Source organism: Oxyura jamaicensis, chromosome 1, assembly GCF_011077185.1.
Source record: "Oxyura jamaicensis isolate SHBP4307 breed ruddy duck chromosome 1, BPBGC_Ojam_1.0, whole genome shotgun sequence".
Classification (NCBI taxonomy): Eukaryota; Metazoa; Chordata; class Aves; order Anseriformes; family Anatidae; genus Oxyura; species Oxyura jamaicensis.
Window position 1 is genome coordinate 130,751,041 of NC_048893.1, and position 23,781 is coordinate 130,774,821.

Sequence of the window (23,781 nt, forward strand, 5' to 3'; positions counted from 1 at the left end):
GGTCACTTGGCCTGTTCACCCTGGAAAAGAGGAGGCTGAGGGGAGACTTCATCATGGTCTACAGCTTCCTCACAAAGGGGAGTGGAGGGACAGGTGATGATCTATTCTCTCTAATGACCAGTGATAGGACCTGCGGGAATGGTGTCAAGCTGTGACAGGGGAGGTTCAGGCTGGATATCAGGAAGAGGTTCTTCACTGAGAGGGTTGTTGCACACTTGGAATAGGCTCCCCAGGGAGCATTCCAAGCAAACAGTCATGGCACCAAGCCTGTTGGAGTTTAAGAAGCATTTGGACTGTGCTCTTAGTCACATGATCTGAATTTTTGGGTAGACCTGTGTGGTGCCAGGAGTTGGACTCAATTATCCTTTTGGGATCCTTCCAACTCGGATAGTCTTTGATTCTATGATATTATAACCTCTTTAAATGTCAAAACTAGTTAAGGTCTGATTTAATGTAGTTATTGTTACCCAGGGAAACAGCTTGTGGGGAACACATGAGCATGGAGGAGTAATTACTTCTCTCATATTTGGGAGGACCAATATAGACAATACTGACGTGTTAAATATGATGAATTTCATCCCACTTTCAATCTTTGTATATGGAATAATTACAGCACAGAAAAATGTTATCAATCTTCCTTAAACAAATGCATGTGTAATCATGTAATTGAAAACTATACACAATTCATAGTACAGAGCTGAGGTTATATTAGAATTTCATATTTTTTTTCCAATCCATTTTGCAACCTGATAAATCTAATTATTCTGTAGAAGTCTCTGTATGGATTTATGTATTTATTTATTTATTTTTAACACATATTAAGAAGACTGTGACATAGCATCTTATTTTATTTTTTTAATCCTCATTAATTCATGAAACACAAAACTCTGCATTTTTTTCTGTTTTTAATATGACACAAAGTTGTCATTTAATTCTTTATTATTATTATTATTATTATTGAAAAATAAGCAAACAAACAAACACCTTTTCCTGTCTATACAGCAGCAGATACACATTTGCTGAGGTCTGAAATTCTAGTGACTTTTTTAGTGCAGCTGGAGCCATTAAGAAAATGTTTTGGAGAAAAACAATTTTTTTTTTTTTTTTTCCAGTTATGTTACTTGTTCTTTAGGTAAATGTTTCTGCTGTACAGAGCTAACTGTTTCAATACAAGGTTTTTGTTGTTGTTGTTATTGCTGTTTTTGTTGTTAATGGTATCAAAATAATGGTCACTGTAATCTTGTGCCTTCTTGTCTTCTGCTATTCAGTGATAATGTAAGACTTACAACAAAACCAAACAAATCAAATTCCAGAAAAATTAATAAGCTTTCATTGACTTCCACACTAAAAATTATCTAGAATAGTAGGAATCTAAGTCTTATTATAATAACTAGGAGAGATGGGAGACATGTAGTTTATGGCTAATGACTGCTTTGGAATAATTGTATGCAGTTATTTGTAGGAGTTGTATACCATGTATAAAGGATCAAATAATTCTGGAAGAAGAAATAAATAAATAATAATAATAATAAAAAAAACTTGACAAAGTTCTAGAATAATTAAAATCTATAACAAATAAATAAATAAATAAAATACAATTTATTGATGCAAATTCTTACCCTCAAATGTAATACTTTTTCTTAAAAATTGGTATCATGATATCCAACATAAGTTTGTGATAATGTTTACAAGTTCATAAAACAATGCTTGAATCCAAGTTTCCTCACAAAATAGGAAAAGAGTACATTCTTACTAATCAGTGAGATCACAGCTTCTTCTATTTCTTGTCCCTCTTTTAATCCCCCCTTATGCTTTAAACCTAAAATTTTCCAGAAGATGTTAAAATCAATTGATATTAATTTATTTTTCTTTTAATATCATGAATAAACTCTGGGTCCCTTGACTGTTTACTACAATTTATCTGTCCCTGAGGACAAGAAATGAGCATTTAGTAACAACCCTGTACCAAGACACTTGTGAAGTCTTTTGAGATCTTGCATATATCTCGAAATATTTGGACTCCTGCAAGCAAGGGTAAAGGTTTACCTGCCTGTTTTACCCTGCCTGTTCTCTGATTTTTGAATTTGTCAGATTATCTCCAGCTAAGGCAAAGCAATCTACTACAAATCCAACATCTTCTATCCCTTGGCAGGTAATTTTTGCAGGGAAGTCAGAATCTTTACTATCAGATTAATAATCAATAATCTAAAAAACAATAAATTGAATGGGTTTTATTATTATTATTTATTCTGGGAAATGATAGAAGATTAATATGTCCTCAGGCCTACACTTGTACAACTTCATACAGAAGAGAAACAACTCTGTGAAAGAAATATAACCTTTCTTAGAGATATACAAGTAATTTTCACTTAGCATACTGTTTCATACATTTGCATAACCTAAAGCAGAAACTCTCCTATTTTAAAGATGTATTGTAATTTAAAATGGAGGCTAATCACATGTGTGGAAGAGTTGCCTGCAATGTTTTCTGCAGGTTTGCAAATATTTACATTAAGAAAAAAAATGTGGCTGACAATCAGTTATAAAATCAGTCATATAAAGTATGTTCTACTTTGTGATTTTTGTTACTAAAATAAGTACACAAAAAAAAAAAAAAATTACCTCAATTATTGTTTCATTAACCAGATAAATTTTCTAAAGAAAAACTTGTCCAGAACAGTAGAAGAAACTATAGTTAATATATATTTTCTGCTTTCCCAGAAAATAAGAATTCCAAAATATGTTTGTCTTCCTTTACATTTTGACCTCAGAAAATAAAAAATTACCTAGTTATGCATGTGGACAATTAGTACAAACACTTAAATTTTTTATATGTAAAATTGTCAGATTTTAATTTCATTTTAGCACCATTATGAGAAGGGCGTTCCAGAGAATAAACCTGTGTTTTTTCTAGATGTCTATTAACCATGAAGAGCATTTTCATGCAAATATACGTATATATTTTTGCACATATACACACCCAAACATAAACACAAACATTGGCAGTATTTAGTAAGTAAGAATTAAAGGACATTTAAATGTAGCCAGTGTACATATATTTCTCTCAAATTAAATTCAAAAGGCTTTTAAAAATACAGATACATAAGGAGTTAGTTGCTTTTCTTTGATATCTCTTCTAGTGTAGATGATCCACAGACGGGTTCTAAGACAATAAGCTTTTTCTTCAATAATCTTTTCAATAGTCTGTCAATAATCTTTTTCTTCCATCTTTATTTGAAATGCCTACATGCCTTGTTTGATCTTTTTTCAGCTGCCAAATGATAGCTTCTACAAAGGTACAACTACAAAGGTAGCTAGAGAGTCCTGACCATAGTTGTGAGCCAGGGATTTAACACTTGTACACTAAGTGAGAATCGAGGTAACGCTAACCCACCATTCTTGAGAGAAATGCAGAAAATATAATTTTGCTCCCTTGAGACAGTAATGAACTGTTGACTTAAACTGATTGTAAAACTATAATAGCTCTCCTGGAATAGGAAACCAATAGTTTCAGAGATCTATTGAAAGATCTCCATAAAGGTCTGCATAAATAAGAAATATCATATATCACAGAAAGAATGACTATTAAATGACTATTAATCGAGTCTGAGCTGGAACTTTACAGAAGATTGAACATGGTCTGTGTGAAACTGGGAGGTCATGTTATAATGTGCTGTGTGATATATGAAAAACTGAGTGCTTTCCCAAAATTACATGGTGTCAAAAGATCTAACTTGTGACAGATGGAACAATTACATATAAAATTAAAAAAAAAAAAAAAAAAAAAAAAAAGAGGCTTGGCTTCAACTGAAACAGCAGTTGATGATTTTTTGCTGTCATTAGAATCTTCAGAATGGATGGCTAGAAGGCAAGCACTGCAGCATACATATAAACTGCATACTTGTCACACATAGGACCTGAGTACATTATATATATTTGATATATATTATCTTATTGGAAACAGATTTAACATGAATTACAAATACATCTAAGAAAACCTTCGACTTCAGAAATCTACTTCTGAATGAGATTTTTAATTATATTCAAAGGAAATATGAGCCAGAGAGCTTGACTAGCACTTGAGGAAGGATTCAAACTTTGGGCTACAAGTAACTTGGAAAAGCAAAAAGAAAAAAAATCAAAATAAAAATAAAAACAATAATGCAAAACTTGAATAGTGACTGAGATTTAGAACCACTATCTGATATTTCTCAAATAAATTGAGATTAGAGAACAAATATATTTCATTGACAGTGATATTTCACCTAGTTAATTATATACTTTTACATATAATTGAACGTACTCATGTACTACATACAGAATAACCTATGTGCAACTGAATTGAAGATATAGGTTTTATGTGTACAGGAGTTTCATCTCCTGCTTCTCACATTCAAAAGATTAGCACTCTCTTTCCTAATCCTTTACTTTAATCAACAAAATAAAAATGTTTTTTTACTGTAATTTCAAATGGTTTATTTCAATTTTCAGTTAGCATATATAACAACAGTGGTTCCAGATTATTTTTATAGAAAATCTGTATGCTGGCTGTATCAAGAAGACACAAGTAAACCAGTGAACAGAACATAAACCAAACCTATATATAATAACATCTTAAGTACTTTAACAACCATTAGCACATTCTTTCTTATTTACAATTATGGATTGAGATTTACTTCGAACCTTGAATTTTGAGGGATATAAGGGCTAGAAGAGTAAAAGGAAGTAATAAAATTATTAACTTAGCTAAATAAAAAGTCCACTTCCCACCAGACCAAGTAAAATAATTAGACTGCTTGTAAGACCAAAGGACACTAATTTTTTTGTTCAACTTTATTAACTTTATGGATAAAAGAAAAATAAATAGTATCTATATTATATATTAATTATATGTATCAATTCCTAAAAATTCTTAAAAATTCTTAAAAACTTAATTCTGGAATACCTGAAGATATTTAGCAATAAAATATAAGTTTTTCTAAAATAAATAATTTTTAAAAGAGTCTTTTATATCCATACAAGTTTATCCTGGGTTCATTAAAATGAGTAAAACATACCCTTTGCCTTACACAGGAAAGGCATGGTGTCAAATGACACATACAGAATTATAAAGAATTATACAGAATTATAAAACATAATTTAAATAATTTTATTTACATTTAATATTATAAATACAGAGTTTAAAGGTTTTTAATATTGCATCATAACACTGATGTATCTGTGACATATTCACACTTCATATACAGACTCATAGTCGAGTATATTATTACTTTTCAGTCCATCTTGAAAACACAGTTCCTAATAAAGACAAATAAAAAAACATATGGTTAAAGTGGTGACATAACATTATTTGTTTAGTAGCCATATTTCATTTCTAGACTAACGTACAAATTGTGCTTGTTGTTCATATTTCACTCTGTTATATAACCTTTTACATTACAGAAGGCTACTTGCTACAGGAGTAAGCACAACATAATGAGACATAGGTTACAAAGATAGCTTAGTGTTATTTTTTAAAAGTCAGAAAACAGATATATTGCCCAAGGAGAGGCGTGGGGAAAACTACCATGCTTATTTCATCTTCCTCCCATAAATGAAGGCATGTGTGGACATGTGCGGGGGGGCTATGTGCTTATATGCATGTATACACCTCAAAAGTTTATTATGGAAGAACTTAAACAAAAACTAAAATTTATTCTTTACCAAATTTTGAAATGAATAAATGCAAGTTCTTTTCCATGGTAAGTAGCTATTTTCTCATTTAATCTAAATAGTATGGTATGTGGTATAATATAAACCAGGACTACTTTTGACAACTTTCATGTCACAGAATTGACTCAACTCTGTGTTTTTCCTATGTTTTCAGTTTGCCTTTTTGAATATCTTTTTTGTTCATTTGGGAAGAAAAATTAAAATTTAAGGAGTTCTATATGGTTTGTCTTATTCCATTCAAGTTGTATAAGACTCAATGCCAATTTTACTTGAATTAGATCTGTTTAAAATTCAGGTTGTGGCTAATTGTTAATGAATCTTCATGAGCATGAATAACATGTGGCCATTGAAGACAGTGACTGAAGCCATTATTTCTTCAAAGTGAGAGAAGTCAATTGCATTTCTTATGTAGAAACCATACTTAGTGATTTTTTTAAATATATTTTTTGGTTTATATTATTCTTTTTTAATAGCACATTAATTTTGTGTTTTTTTTTTTCAGCAATCACTTTTAACTGAAGTAACTGCATTGTCACAGAATAGAATACATTTTTTCAAATCTTTTCAATTTGTTCTTCTTGACATTTTATGTTTATGTGCAGTTTGCATCCTTTTTGTTTTTCAATTTCAAATGTAACAGATTTTGACATTTTTGTTACATTTTTCTTTTTTTTTTTTTAACTAGTGTTTTTCTAATTATTTTTATTTTTGAGAACCTACTGTTTTTGAATTCTCTTTTTTCCCTTTATTCTCCTCCTCAATATGAACCCAGGAGCCAACACAAAGAAAAGCGCAGATGATATAACCAGTAATGATCGTGGTGAAGATGAAGGTATTTTTTTTTTTTTCAAAACTCAACCCTGATGCATGAACATAAACTTTTTTATTATTTTTATTTAATAATATTAATTATTGTTGTTATTGCTGTTATTTCAACATGATTTTTAGTCACTTATTTGCAGAAGCACACTTCAGTGTTTTCTTCTTTAAAAATTAATTTGTTTTTCTTTTTAAAATCCAATTTAACATATGACTGTAATTCCCCTGTAAAATAAGTGTAAAGGTTATTCCTAAATATGTGTGAAGTGAGTAATAAATATTATTTAAAAATATGTACTGTTGTTTTCCCCCCTCCACCATTCTTTCTTAGGTGAGAAAATGGAATTTGAAAACATGCATGTGCTCTTTTCTCTCTTATACATTTTTTAAATTCATGTGCTTGAAAATCATGAAAAGACCTCACATGTATCCTTTCTTTCATTTCTATCATTTCTCCAGTGCACATACTGTATATTGGATGCTGTTGCATCATGGTTCATTTTTTATATACGTTTGTTTTGTTTTGTTTTATTTTATGTTATTTTATTTATTTTATCTTATTTTATTTTATTTTATTTTTTTATTTTAATTCTCACAGGATGTGATTTATTTATTTGGAGGACATAAAAGTAAAATAAACTTTTTTTTTTTTTTTTTTTTTTTTTTTTTTCTGTAATCAGCTAGCTTCTAAGATACATTCATTCTGAGTATGAGAAGATTCCCACTGAAATCAATTACAATCTTCTTCATTGACGTCTTTCAGTCTTGGATTATATTCCCTGAAAGGAAATGTTAAAGTTCACAGTGAAGTACCCCCAAAAAAAGTTTTACAAGGAAATACTTTTTCTTGCCTTGGCACAGCAAAGGCGGGATACACTAAAACAGAAAGAAGTCATGAAATCTTCCTCTGTTATCACCCTTCCTTTTCATTAAAGTTACACTGTCATTTTATTTCACTCTTTGTACTTACCGAATTAAGAAACAATATTTTCAAATTAAATGAGCAGGCTTGGGAAGTTTATTGTTCTGGATTCGGAGCAATCCATCTCTTATTCCTCTCCTGATTGGCCATTCCAAAGTGCCTTTATATTTTTCTTCAATCTGACATCAGTTCCAGTACATTTGGAGCATTTACCCTCTTGGTTCCCCTTAGAACCACACATATTGTTTTGAGGTTATTTTTTAATCTTTTTTTTTTTTTTTTTTTTTTCTTGGCAGTTCATCTCAGTTCTAGCTATTCTATCCATATATAAAATGCCATAATAAAAATCTCTGGTCTTCAATTCATACTTGTTGCCCTCTACTATACAATCTTCATTGCTGAATTACGCTATATCTTATAACATAAAAATGCTCTGCAGAACAGAGAAAAGTTACTCCATTATTCTCTGACTTTTTTCCTATTTCTGTTCAATATATGCTGTTTTATAAACGACAGTATAATTATTTGCTATAACAATTTCTGCATCTAGTTTTTAAGCTAAAGATAAATAGCGAGTGAAAATAAAATTGCTCTAAAAACATTAGATGTTTAATGATGAACACATATTTCAGTTTTTTTTTTTTTCAAACTTTATAAAAAGTTAGGATTTTTTGATCAACAAGGACATCCAGTTTAGATCTAAATACATAAAACATAAAGCTTATTTCCTTTATGTTGAAGCTAATTGTGTTCCCATTGAAGGAGAAGAGGAAATCTCCCACTGAATTCAGTAGTGAAAGATTCAACTCTGAGTAAGAACTATGTAATAAGAAAAAGATTAAATACAACAAATCATTCCATGAGACTTTGAGGAGAGAAAGTGAAGGTTACTCTGTAACACAAATAATTGTTTTAAATAATTATTGTTTTAATTTACTGAAAGCTTAGCTTAAAATTCACAGAAGAGACACTTTTTCATGTACTTTTCTGTGAATGTTACAAATAGAAAAATACATGTACTAAAATTTTCTTCATTGCTTTACATGACCTGTTTAATAGTAGCATTACTCTTGCAGTTAAAATAATTACAAAACTTTTTGTTCTCCTGCTCAAGTACAACAGATAAAATACGACATGTAGAGTATGTATTTTTTATGACAAGGTGGAGTCTATAACAAGCCTTAGATTCTTATGTCTAGGTAGATGTACATTGGAAACCAATCAAATTTTCTTTGCATTCAACTGATGATTTTTTACATTTAGGATTGTGCATCCACATGAGGAAATTAATAATTGGCTGTATAAATATGACCGGTCATAATTTACCTTTAAGTATGTTCAAATTAGTTCCACATATACAAAATATTACATATGTAGTGACTCATTGCTTTTTACGTTTTTGTTAGCTTTAAGTAATTCCTAACAAACCAGAGGGAGGTATGAGTCTTAGAAGGCTTTCAAAGCTATATTCCTCACATCTATGTATTTAGCTCAGCTTTTTCTTCCTCCACTTTCTTTTTTCACTGCTCAACATATGCCTATCGTACCCAGAAGGAAATTCAGTTTTTGTTTGTTTGTTTGTTTAATCCCAACAAAATGACTAGAGGCACTGATTTCCCTAAGATGTACTATATGATTGAAAGAAGTGTTACTACTCCACATGCAGATATACTAAATTATTTGTAAAGGTGTATAGTTAATTCTAACAGCTGCTTGATGAATAGCTTTTTTTTTTTTTTTTTTTTTTTTTTTTAAGGGACCTTAACCTTAGACCCTGTTCCCACTGTTTCTGTAGAGCATAAGTTCTGTATTTAGTTAGTCTGATTGCTGGGATCAGGAGCCTACATTTTTTATTATTAGAGGAAGAGATATGAATATAGTCCTAAATATACTCAAAATCATTGGTTAGTGCATCTTTATGACTCACTCTGAAGTATAAAAATATTGCTATCAATTTCATTTAACTTATTTTAGAGAGATACATCTGTTTATCTGTATCAAAGTAGTAAATAGGTTTTCTGTGTATACAAAAGATTAGCTATATAATTGAGGGTCATAAATTTAATGATTTTCTTTAATGCTTAGCTGCTACGATGTGGGAAACCACGACACAGAAGACAGTGATTGATTTACATACCAAAACAAACAAACAAAATAAATAAATAAATCTGGGCTATAAACTCAGTTATATTTTCTGTGTTTTTTAACTCCTGGGCTATTTAAAAAGAATGAACAGTTTGCTATGTTTACTTTCATCAGAACAATTTGATTTTGTGATATTATTTGATACTGAACTGTTGGAAATATAATTTCAACAAATGTATCTCAGTGAGGAATAGGAAAGTATGGATCATTATTCTGTTTTTGGTGTTGTTATTATTTATGTATCAGTATTTCTAAATTGGAACATATTTGACTTGGAATACTTTAAAAAATTACAAGATTTTTCCAGGTTTTTTTTATTTTTTATTTTTTTTTTCTGTTTACACTTTTAAGTGTTTACATCTGAATTAATTTCTTGTAATATTAAAGACTTCTAAGTACATTCTGAAAATGTTTACCAGAAAATAATATTTGAAGTAGCAAAGAAAAATATTCAAAATATAAACATATTAGGCTTATAGGAATTGTGTAAGTTAGCTGTTTTAAGTGGTGATGACATGGGAAACATGAGAAACAGCTAAGAATAGTTTTAGCAATTTTATAAATTGCTAATGTTATATTTCATTATTTTTTATTACTTTATTATGTTTTCCTTACTTGAATTTTTTCAGACATTCATGATCAGAACAGCAAGAAACCGGTTATGGTCTATATCCATGGTGGATCTTACATGGAGGGTACTGGCAACATGATTGATGGGAGCATTCTTGCAAGTTATGGAAATGTCATTGTTGTCACCCTCAACTACAGGCTGGGGGTTTTAGGTAAGTGGCACTTTTCTTCATCACCATATATATATATTGAAGTACTTAGGTGGTATTTCCATTAAATAGCCAGTCGGATAGAGATATTTGATTGTTTATTAGATCGAATGATCAACCATAAATCCTCAAAACATTATTTATTTATTTATTTATTTATTTATTTGTAACAGAACATTCTTGCTGGTGGATAGTTTGACTGCATTATATTCATTTTGAATTTTGTTTAGTATTTTCTGGGGACCAAGCTATGTCAGACTAAGCTGTCTTCTTGGCTGTTTTCACCTTAAACAAAAATTACTGGACTTTTGTAATGAAGTTAGTGCTGGTTTCTCTTCAATTTATCATATCATATGTGCTCTTTGTTCACTATTTAACAACTTTTGATAACTTGTATCTATTTATCGAGATATCCTCAATTCCTCATAAAAAAAAGAAGAAAATTAATCAAGAACGAGCACTTATCTGTTTCAAAACAGTTGCTAACACCAGGAAGAAAGATGTTAGTATTTATCTGTATTTGTAAATTTTGTAGGCATATTTGTTTGTTTTAGGGCAGCTAATACAGAAAAAAAAGAGGCTTTATACGCTGATGACATTTATGTTACAAGTAAAATGGAGTCAAGGGGTTTCAAGGAGTGATGTAGAATTATCTTCCTTAATATGACAAACATTATAAACATGAATTATACTGTTAAAATGAATTAACACTTCTGTATTTCAAACATTTAATTAATACTTCTGCCTTTCAAACTGTCTTTTTCCTTCCTTCAGCATTATCAGGAATAACAGATTATCCTTAGATCCATGATGTACTGGATGTGACAGGGAACTTTCCCTGCAGCAGCCCATACAGTGCTGTGCTCTGCACTTGTAGCTAGAACAACATTGGTTTCAATGTGGTATACCACATGACAGGAGATGAAAAATCTTTTCTGCTTTCTCTGTGATTCCATCTCCTGGAAAAACACCCATATAAAAGCAGGTGTTCTCCAAAGGAAGCTTTATTTAATGAGGCTTCATTTCTTTATTTATTTTCTAGAGAAAACTAAGTGAAAACTTTGCCCATCATAGCAGATTTTAGAACTATTTTTAATCTTAATGAAAAAGCATATACTTTTTGTATTTTTTTTTTTTAATTATGTCTTTGTGTGTTGCTTGTATGTTTATACTTCCAGCATTTTAGGAAGCAATTTATCTGTGCATTTTTGATTTACAAAGATTTTAAATCCTTTCTTGATAGCAAAGCTGATCTATGTTCTTGTTATATACTATTTTGGAAAAGAATCTTTTGTTGAGTTAGCCATTAATGTGGCTAATGTGTTTAAGCAATGTTCTAACTCATCACAGTACTGAGATTATTTTTGTCCCTGAATTTGACTCTTGTTCAAATAAAAAAGAACTATTTATTTATTTATTTATTTATTTATACCTGCAGTCATGGTACTCAGAAACAACTCCCCCCCCCCCAAAAAAAAAAAAAAAAGGAAAAAAAAAAAAAGATACTTGAGAGTTTTTTTTATGTACATGTATATAAGCTTCGACTAAACAGTTTTTTGTTGTTTTTGGTTGGTTGGTTGGTTTTGATAAATAAAAGTGTATGCCCAAGGATCTTAATAATAACTATCTATCACCAAAAATTTTATTGAAACACTCTATTTAAAGTTTATCTTTTTTTTTTTTTAACTAAAATTATTGAAGCACAAAGATGTTGCTCGAGATGTTTGATTGTCCAGCTTTTACATACCCATCTAAAGAATACAGAAGTTTGCAATATGTTCATTTATGAATTCCTATTTTATAAGGATATATATATAAGATATATATATAAATGTTAAAATAACAACAACAAAAGAAAATTAATGTAAATAAGCATATGGAAAGCAAGCATGTTTATTCATTAAAAAAAAGGTTGTATGATTATTAAATATTATTTTGAGATTGACAGTATTTGTATCCTCTTCTTCTAGCACAGAAGTTTATCTAAACTTCCTCACTCAGGGGGTGGTGAGGCACTGGAACAGGTTGCCCAGAGGTGCTGTGGATGCCTCATCCCTGAAAGTGTTCAAGAGCACCTGAGTTAGATGAGGCCTTGAGCAACCTGATCCAAGGGTGGCATCACTGCCCATCTCACGGGGGTTGGAACTACATTGTATTTAAGGTCTCTTCCAACCCAAACTATTCTATGATTCTATGACTCTATGATTCTGTGATTCTTTACGGAATATATATTTATTTATGTAAGTTTGTTTCAATCTTTTTTCATTTGTTAGTTTGTACATAGAAATACACATACAAACATGACAAAAATGACAGGACGTGGTAATTCTATTACATTCTATGACAGGAATACACACTGCATTGGTCAGACATCATAATGAGTTAATGAAGCCCCTATATATGTATCTTTCATTTGGAAAAGTTGCACCTGAATGTACCCAGCTATTAATATTATTATCATAAATGTTAGATCTATAATTTAGGTATATTTAATAGTTTTCCTTTCAGTCTCTATTGTGTCATTAATAACAGCAGATATAAAATCTATGTAGATGATCATTGTGCAATATTAGCCAGACAAATTTGAGCTTGAGGTCCTGGGAATTTATCTGTAACAGAAAAAGAGAGAACAAATTGTTAACAGTGTTTGCACATGTTTAAGAAACCAGTATTTTGACAATGCATCTCCATAGATGAGGGGAAATTTAAATTATTAGGGACCACTTGCTTTATCTGACTGTTCTTCACTGGCACAAGGTGTTTGGCCTCTAGAAATACATATATAATTACGATTTTTTTTTTTTTGTCAAGGTAACAGAATATAAACTATACTTTCTTCTTTTACTACAGGATGTAACATAATAATTAATTATATATAATTAAATATACTATGAATATGTATAATATATAATATAATTATTATTTAGTTATATGTAATAATTAGTCTGTGATCATCTTATAAGTTATTGAAAGTCTGAAAAGACCTGTGTCTAATAACAGATGGCACTCCTTTATTCAAGTTTTAAAACTAAATTTTATCAGGCACCACAATGAAAATATTTCCCCATCTTTGTGGAGATAATATTTTATAGATTGAAGTCTGATTGTCTATTGGCTATAACTGAGATACTGAACTTCTAGTCTTAAGTTATAACCAGAAAGCAAGCATCCGAGGCAGAAAAGGAAGACTTTAATTGAAGTAGCTGAGACACGGTGATCTATAAATAACTATAACTGGCAGCGAGAGACAAATATCTTCATTTCTATCTTTTCTTGTTGCATCTGACTAAAACATAAACCTTTTTTAGAGACTGTGCTCTGAGTAATATTTATTTGTATCTCCAAAATACAGAAGAAATGCTGTTCTCTCTTTTGGAGGACTGCAGAGCTGCTCTGTGAAAAAGTACCACAACTTTTTCTTTGTGTTCAAGTAGCACTATAGCAAAACAACAGACAGCTGGACACAGGATTTTCTAGATTTTTTATTATTCCTGTTTGGATTCCTTTTGGATAAAAGTACTGCTGGTATCCTTATTGGGCTTGCTAGACCCCTAAGCATGTATACAGTGGTAATATGGGTTGCAGATAATGTTTAGAAGGCCATATTTCCCCTTTGAGTATACATCTCCTGGATAGGATCCCTTGGGACAATAAAATAGAAGAGATTTAGCTTTTCCTTTTTACACAGTATATGGGCACTAGGCACAATGGAGTGCTGCTGTGTCATGTTTAAGTCCATAAGTCCAGCATCTCTCATTCCCACTAATGCATCACCACGGTGCTGAGAGAAGACACTGTTAAAGGAAATTGCAGATTTTGAAAGTGCAAGGCAGTGCTCCAATATTGTGATAAATTCTGCATTGTACAACACAGAAATACCTGCTGCCCCCTAGCTCAGAACTCATGCTTTGAGCAATGTGTAGGTGGTTTTTATATAATATATTTAAGTTATTCAAAAAAAGAGTTGAATTTTCAAAAACCTACTCAAGGACTTATTTAACTGAAAAAAAAAAACAAAAAAAAAAAAAGGAAAAATACAGAAGAGTGAAATGATTGGGCAAAATAGATATCCTAATTCTGATAATATTATAGTATTACAGAAGAAGGATGGTTAGAACAACCTGCCTCACTCGGTCTGGATATTGCTTAATCCTTAATTGTTCAAATTCTTAGTCTTAATGTGTATGCACTATATATTTACAACCTAGCTATCAATATTGTGGTAGCATCTTTTTCAAGGTTAAGTAACAGACAAAAACACAGAAAGGGAACTTCTGGTTCCCCTAGCAAAACTATTGTTTTGCTGTGTGATGACCTGAATTGTTTGTCTCTTGTGGACACTTGAAAATGCTGAGCCCCAGTTCAGTTTGTGTAACAGTAGAAACAAAATCTGGAAAAACAGGAGTAAGAATTCTGGAAAGAAAACCACAAATCTAGTCTTCCTTTTTCTCCCACCTCCACATCCCCCAGACCAACCAACCAAACAAGAAAAACAAAAAATCACAAAACAAAACCAAAACCAAACAGAGCCAACTATTCAACCAAACAACAGCAAAATATAAAGTGCCAATTCCCCAGAATTATTTTATGCAGTTAAATTCAGATGCAATGTTATAAACATTGAAGAAATAATCTTCAGCAATTTTCAGAAAAAAATAACATATTCAAATATGAACTTGATGTTCTTGTGTGAGCGATTACAGCCAAAAATTTAGATGAATTCTAGAAATATGAATCATATTTTGGAAGCCAGAATTAAGTGAAACATCTAATGTAGTAAATGAGACACACTCAGAGTTCAAAATTATAAAATTTATTCAGCATTATGGACACCATTTAGAATTTAACATTTTCTTCCTCTTAGAATTCCAAGTCATGGTGATAAGAACAGACTTTCTCTTATCTCTCCTTCTTTTATGGCAATAAACATACATTTTGAGTACTCTGTCTTAAAAGACTGGGCTACGTTTTAGCAGAAATTATATCCACATATAATTACAGCTCTCCATTAATTTTAGGCAATATAATATAAATCAGAATTTATTTTACAAAAAGTCTCTGTACTTAATGCAAGTTATAGAGAACTTAATCTTTCTTTACTTCACTAAGAGTTTGGATTGCAGGTTAGAACATTAAGACACTGAAACAGTGAATATTGTAAATGAACTGCCTAGGTTTTGACTGACCAGAAGCACATCTGTGAACTGAAAAGTGTGATGTAAAATGTTATGTAGGTTGCAGATTCTTTAAAAAGTCACTATAGTTTAAGTAAGCAGAATATGGGATAATTTAACTTACTGAAACAGAGGTTAATGAGTCAGTGACTACTCAGGTCAATCTTGAATAAAGCACCAGTTTCCTCATAGCAGTTTGAAAGTTTTCCAGGTAACATGAATGAAGTAAGCAGTTATAAACTGTTAATATGTCTAACCTTCAAGGTAACATTTTAATTATTACCTTTACATATTCCTAGTTTGTGAAAAAAATACATGTAGGAAACTGTGCAGATGTAATCACAGGAAATAAGTAGTATATGACCTCACTTTTCACCTAGAACAGAACTGAATTATTTCATACTCACAGTATTTATACAGTATTATACAATATACCAAGATTTATCTTCACCAGCGTAATTGTTGAGAAAAGTGACTCCTTTATGTGTGTATTTTTGTTTATTTTTTGTTTGTTTGTTTGTTTTTAATTCAGACATGCAGATCTGTTCTCTTTGTGCCTCCAGGCTGCCCTTCTTTATCTCCAGTGTGTGCCCACTAGTACAAGAAACTTAAAGGTGATCTGCTGGTAGAAAGCACCAGAGGTAGATTAGTATTCTTGAGAATGACCCTGGAGCTGAAGCACGCTAAGTAAATCACAGTTCAGTGCTTATACAAGAAAAGAGTTTTGTTTAAACTCAATTTAACTTATAATGATTGTTTACATTTTTGATGCCAATGTACACATCACTACATTGTGTCACCTACATCTTTCAGCTTCACGCACACTATTCCCTGGTTATTTTGGTTCCTGGCCTCTCTTGTTAGTTGTCCAAAAACTGTGTCAGCTAATGTGTTACCATAGTGATTTTCTGCTTTAGTAAAACTCTAGTTCCCAGCAATGATGAAAAATATTATTTCTGTTGGTACCAACACATTTTTTGTGCACATCAGAATTATAATCTTTGGTATTTTTTATTTATTTATTTTATTTAAAATCTTATTTTGGTCTGTTATTTAAAATCTATTGTTAGGTCACAAACTTGGATTTGCAAAAATGCATTTGAGAAATCACATCCATATGCCATTGTTTTTAGACTGTCATGCCACTACACCTTCTGCTTCAAACATGAGAAGTGACAAGTACATAAGTTACAGTATCAACAGAAGATATATGTACATTAATTGAGTTTCTAACATCAGATATACTCCTTTCATAGAGGGACTGCATGGAAGCACTATCATTATGTCTTATAATCACAACAGCTCTTAATAGCTTGTTCTGCTCTCATGCGAATTACTTCTTTAGCACCTGAAATCATCTGACAATTTAAAATTCTTGACAAGATTAGGTAACTAATTCATTAGTCAGGGGCACATTCTTAGAAATGTGATTGTTAAAACTGGAGTTTAGCAAGACCATTTTGACTGAAAGTTCCTCTCACCCAAGTGCAATGTGATCTACCTCTTCCAGGCTTGATGGATTAAACCAGCTGATTGAACTAGTCAAGTATGCTCTCATAAAATATTTTTTTAATCATAAAATATATAGTCAAAGGGAGAAAAAAAAAAAAAAAAAAAAAAAGATGCTGTGAAAAAAATAAAAATAAAAGGTTAAAAAGATGAATTTCAGGTAATTCTCTGAGTAGCAGTCATCATCTGAGCATTTCTAGAAACAACATAGTAAGTGCTGCTCTATACAGATTAATATAAACACATTTATGATTTGAAAAGTGACTATGAAAATATATTTTTTTTTTCTTAGTGTGTATCTATTTAGTTATTATTTATTTATTTATGTATATAACATATATATTTTTTCCCCCCAGATTTTTTTTTCCCCTGCAGGTACCTTTTTTATAGACTGGAACTACATTTAAATGTTTCAATTTAATAGTATTATAAAGATTCTGGCTGACCAAAAGAAAAACCGAAGAAAACCTTCATTTTATATGAAGTCCTCCACTATTTGCAGGGTTTTACAATGTTTATACATAAATTAAAAGAAAAAATGTAGTGTTACTCATTCTCACAACCCACTGTAACAAGTCAGTATGCTTTTCTGAGGAGACAGGGGAACAGTCTGCAAAGGGTCATAGAGTTAAAGTTGCATGCTTTGACAAACCAGTGAGATGTACTCTTGGAAGGATAACACAAAACAAACACATTTTTGCTTTAATTATTTCAGACCTTCTTGTCATTCTTGTCACAAATTGATGGACATGGGAAAACGGAAATATTTTAACTGCATACAGTAACCTATCAAACCAGTATATATCACAGTATACAAAGAAAAAAAAAAAAAAAAAAAAAAAAAAAAAAAAGCTCCTTGTGTGTTTTTGGAGCTTCTATTTCAGAACTGACAATGAATTTTTTCCTTGAATAGCTCCTAAATCCTATACAAGGAATGTGAGAGTATTAAATGAATAAAGCTTAGGTGATGGATGTTAAGTGAGTTCTTCAGTAGGTATCTTCAGGTAAAGGCTAGCAGTTGACAAAAGTAATCAATTTTCATCTTTTCATTTCTGCCTTCTAAAAGTTTTCTATAAAGGGAACTGAAAAAAATGTGTTCTGGCAGTCATTAATTCCAGGTCTTCTATGGTAACACCGGTTCACTTAGAGCTTAGATTGATTAGAAAAATATAATGATGCAAGATGTAATAAAATTACAGTAAGAAAAGTGGGAGGACTTATAACAAAAAAAAAAAAAAAAAAAAAAAAAGATTAAAAAAGTTTCAGAGTTTTCCATTTTTATTTGTTCTTTTTTTCCCAAGCCATCTGTGTATTGTATTATGTATTCGCCTAAAACTAAGTACCCCCTCTGGGATCTGGGAAAGGGCAAAATAAGCACTTACGGCCTTTATCAAAACTTAACAGAAGAGACTAAAACCAGAGGGAAGACAGTTTTCTTCATTGATATAACATTAGGTTACATAAAATCAGATCTTGTATGTTTTAAAAAAATAAAATCTCATCAAGTAGGTTGTATAGGTCTGTGTCTTCATTTTCTAGAAATGTTAAAGCAATTTTTAACATTTACTTAAGTATGTGATTCCATGTTTGATATACTATCAAATATATATATATATTTTCCAATTTCAATTGTCCTCCATTTACAACAAATATCATTTGATTGTAAAAAAGTGTGCTCTGTGAAAATGATATTCCTTTGTTTAAATAGCAAGTAGTTACCTAATTCCCTACAATCTCATGCATGAGAGTTTATATGAAAATACTTTGGCAATGACATGGCTGAGAGCCTCTGGTAAGGGATTAAGGGACAAGCAAATAAAGCAGATGTCATTGTGGCAGTCTACTATAGATGGAGCCAGGATGGTAACACTAAGTCTTTAAGAAACTAAGACATACCTCTAGATCAGGGAGCCTTGTCCCTATAGGGCACTTCAATTTGCCAGACAAAATCTGGGAATACCACACAGCTGATACTAACATGTCCAGGAGATTCATAAAACAACTTGATGATAGCTTCTTGGTACATATACTAAGGGAGCTGACCAGAAAATGTGACCTCTTAGATTTTCTACTTGTAAACAGAGAGTGTCTTGTGGGTTAAGTGGCAATTGGTGGCCATCTTGGTCATAATGACCATGAAATAGTTGAGTTTAAAATGTTTGGTGATGAAAGGAAAACTGCCACCAAAATGGGTAAAACAGACTTCAAGCTGTTCAGGGAACTAGTTAGTGAGGTCTTCTGGGAATCTGCTTTTAAAGACATTGAGGTCCATCAGTGCTGGTCATTTTTTAAGTGCCACCTCCTAAGAGTGCAGGAACAGGTAATTCCAAAATGGCAGAAGTCAATAACCCAGAGTAGAAGGCTGGCTTGACTGGCCAAGGGTCTTCTAGAGCTTAGGTCAACAAAGAATGTGTACAGCCAGTGGAAGCGAGGTCAGGTGATATGTGAGGAGTGCAGAGATACTGTTTGGCATGTAGGGAGAAGATTTGTTTGGCCAAAGCTCAGTTAAAGCTGAAGCTGACCAGTACTGTGGGGGACAATAAAAAGAGCTTTTAAAGATATGTTAACAGCAAAAGGAGGACGAGATTACACTGATCTATTAACTGATGAGGATGGTCACCTCAAATATAGGGACATACTCAAAATAGAGATGTTTAATGCCTTCTTTCCCTCCGTCCTCAACACCAATGATGGACCCGCAGAATTTGCTGCTTCAGCAAGATGTATGTAAGTCTATGGACCTCAATGGGATTCATCCCAGGGTGCTCAAAGAGCCTAGCTTCTGATACTTTTTCTTATAGTATCCTTTTGGGCAAAATGTGCAGCAAGACAAAAGCATTATGTGATGAGTGAACAATTGGTTGATGGGTAGAGCTCAAAGGGTTATAATAAATGGTAACTTAATGGTGATAAATGGTGAACCCTACTAATGACTAGCCACCATCAGAGTGGTGGCTAGTCATTAGTAGGGTTCCTCAGGTCTCCATTTTAGTTCTCTTTAATGTTTTCATAAAAGACTTGGATGCAGGACATGGAGACATACTAATTAAGTTTATGGTCAACACTAAATTGGGACAAACTGTTAACTCTGTTGAAAAGAGAGAAGCCTTGTAGAGAGATCTTGACAAGTCAGAAAACTGGACAATCACAATCCACATGAAGTTTAACAACAGCAAGTGTCTGACTCAGTATGTGAGATAGAGCAACCCTGGATATATGTAGTGTCCGGGGTAGAAGAGTCTGGAGAACAGCCATGTGGAAAGGGATCTGAGGATTTTGGTCAACAGCAAGTTGGAGTCAACAGTATTCCTTCACAGCCAGGAGGCCCAGCTGTATCCTGGGATGCATCAAGCACAGCATTGCTAGATTGTCGAGGGAAGTGATTGTCCTGCTCTAGTCTGTGTTGGTGCAGCTTCACCTGGAGTACTGTGTGCAGTTTTGGGCACCACAGTATAAGAAGGACATAAAACTATTAGACAGTGTCTAAAGGTCACTCAAAGTGAGACAAATATGGTGAAAAGTCTAGAGAGAAAAATGTATGTGGAACAGCTAAGGTATTTGGTTTGTTCAGCCTAAAAAGAGGAGAGGTGAGACCTCATTGCAGCCTACAGCTTCCTCATTAGAGGTGGCAGAGGAGAAGGCACTGATCTCTTCTCTCTGGTAACCAGAAACAGGACCCGGGAATGACATGAAGCTGCATTGGGGAGGTTCAGGTTGGACATTGGGAAAAGGTTCTTGACTGAGAGGATGGTCAGGCAGACACAGGAACATGTTCCTGAGGGAAGTGTTCATGACACCAAGCCTACTGGAGTTAAAGAAACATTTGGACAACACTCTCAGACATGCGGTGTAATTTTTGGGTGGTCTTGTGTGAAGCCAGGATTTGAACTGGTTAATACCCTGTGGCATCCCTGACTATGGCAGGGGGGATTAGAGTTAGAAGATCTTCTAGCCCTTCCAACCCAATCCATTCTGTGATCCTTTTGGGTCCTTTCTAACTCAGGTATAAAGATATAAAAGGATACATTGATTTTCACAGAAGACAGCCTACTCCATAACCAATAACAGATCATGACTAACCAATTATGACAAAAATTTCAAACCCATTTACTTTCAATGAAATTTTGTTTGTCCTACTAAAACACAATCAATTAAACTTTTCTTCTGTTGAGAATCTTTTAGGGAAAAAATAACCATTAAATCTTTATTCTTTTGGCACAGATGACTTAGTTCAGATGACTCAGTTATTGTAATCCTTTGGGATATTTGTCTGTGAGCTTCTTCATAATTTTCCTTTTATCTCTAATATTCCCCTGTTGCTTTTACAGAGGGGAAAAAAAATCCTCTCTCTCTCTCTCTTTTTTTTTTTTTTCTTTATTTTTCTCTCTTTCTCTTTTTCCCTTTTTTTTTTTTTTTAATTTTTATCTTACTGTGGAAAATGGAATAAAACACACATTCGTTAAATACACATACCCTAGACTCAGTTGTTTTTTCAGCATAGACTTGTATTGATGAAAATACAAGGAATTCAGTTCTGAATATCCTTGAATAAAGGGTAGCTTACAGATGTTGTACTCCTAGAATAGCACAGAGAACAAGCTATGACTCAAGGTCCTAATTTCATCTCTACTTTTCCTTTGCTCTTGAGAGGAATTACATTGCTTCATCTGAGACTTCTTAAGGAAGCAAAAGGTTCCCCTTTTCTTCTAGCCTGTGTTGTTGATAAATGGAGCAAACCTGTTTGTTCATAGTAGAAGAGTGATAGTAAGCAGCAAGTAAATTGCTTTTCTCTATCCAGCCATAATGAGGATCTCTGAACATGGTTATTCAATTTACATCATAAAGTCTCTGGGAAAGTAACTGTCTTTCTGATGGTTGGTTTATCCAATGCAAGGGCTGTCCTTGCCTGTGACTGCTGCTCCTAACTGGTAATGTCACAGAAATAATTAAAGTATGCAGGAAAAAGAGCCTCCCTTGAGGCTGTCAGATTGGCACAAGAAGATCCAGAACCTTCTCAATAGATTTGCTTTCACACACCTCATAATGCAGGTACAATGCAACTTCCAGCTTGCCACCTGACTGTTCTGATCTGTTTGCATCTTCTTCTGCAGATGTGCTATGCTTTCTTTTTCTTTTCTTTTTTTCTTTTTTTTTCCCTGTCTTTCAGAAATGGACTAATTTGCATATACGAATGCTAAAAATGTATGTTTAAAGGAAAGACATTTTATTTATTTATTTATTTATTTATTTATTTATTTATTTATTTATTTTTTACTGCATGGAAATGTTTGCTGCTTGTCAGATGTACAGAGTTGGCTATTTTATCAAGAAAGAAAACCTGTGCTTTACTGAAAGTGTATGGACTCTCATTTATTTGATTTTTCATGTGATTTTAATCAAGGCTCAGAGGCAAGCAAATTTTACTGATATCTTTATAGTGCCTACTGATGCCAGCTAGCCATGCCTTTGCCTAATGAGAGAGAATCAAGCTTACCTAGTCTTCTATTTTTCTAAAAGTGTTGATGATTTCTTTTATTTCTAAGCTCCGTTTATAAAGTTATTAACCAAAAAATAAAAATAAAAATAAAAATCATCCCTCTCTTCATAATGGATATTTTCATTAAAAGTCAGTATTTCACCTCCCCCCTTTTAGGACTTTCATACAGGATGTGTACAAGGACATCATTTATGAAAAATATTCTAGAGATTTATCTTAAATAAAGTCTTATGATATAAATTTTATATATAGAGAGAGAGAAAGGAAAAAAAAATTCTGCATGTCTGCTAAAATAACATAGATGTTGAATTACATTTCTGTTTCATAACTGCATTCAATATATTCAATAATCTGTAGGACAAATTTGTCTCACATTCATGATGAAGTCCTCCTGTGTTTACCTATCAGTTTAAGACATCCAGTTTTCACCTTCAGATTGCTTTCCCTAACAGCTATAATCTTTTCTTACTGCACAGAAGGTCCTCCTTTTCTTTTAATAATTTGACTCTATTGTTTACAAAGATAATAACAGGAAGCAAATCTTTCAGACAAAAAAAAAAAATACCACAGCCTGGTGTTCATTTATGTATTAGTTACTTCAGAAAGGAACAAATTGCCATCATCTGGGCATCTGTCAAAAGACAGTGCTTAAAAGAATGATATATTAACATTCTCATATATTGGAACATCTATGTCAACGTAAGGAGGAAAATTTACATTTAGAAGCCCTGCAGCCCCCCGCTACCATAAACCTGTCATGTAACCTCAATGCAAATATACAATTTAATATATTGTACTTAGGAAACAACCAGACACCTTCATTTTATTTGTAAAATGAAACATCTTTGCTGTTGTTTATTTGAAAAACAAGAGTCCATCAAACATTTCTCAGCAGGGTCACTTGGTTAGTTTCAATTTCACTTGACATTAGTTAAATGATGTAACTGAAGCAGTATAATTCAACAGAAAGTTATTGTACTCAAGAGTACAATTACAGAAGTTAGAATCTATTCAGCATGCTGGTATTGACAATGGGATTTATTTATTTATTTACTAAGGAAAACTGCAGGATCAGCTTGAGATATACACATATTCAAATAACTATATCCAGTTCAGTGTATTATTAGTTTATATTGTAATAATACAAATCCCTGCCCTTATATACATGCCCAAATACAATCCCTGCCCAAATACAATCCCTGCCCAAATACAATCCCTGCCCTT

The 23,781-nt window shown here is 32.2% G+C and overlaps 1 protein-coding gene across 2 annotated transcripts in view; it reads left to right on the top strand.

The window, feature by feature from the left end:
* Positions 1–23,781, top strand: part of NLGN4X (neuroligin 4 X-linked) — a 204,395-nt gene that overhangs the window by 128,060 nt on the left and 52,554 nt on the right. Inside the window, exons 4-5 of one of the 2 annotated variants that reach the window (XM_035309439.1) lie at positions 6,485–6,544; positions 10,228–10,380. In XM_035309439.1, the coding sequence (XP_035165330.1) occupies positions 6,485–6,544; positions 10,228–10,380 (213 nt within the window). The remainder of the gene's footprint in view (positions 1–6,484; positions 6,545–10,227; positions 10,381–23,781) is intronic. The other variant, XM_035309529.1, reaches the window with a different exon arrangement.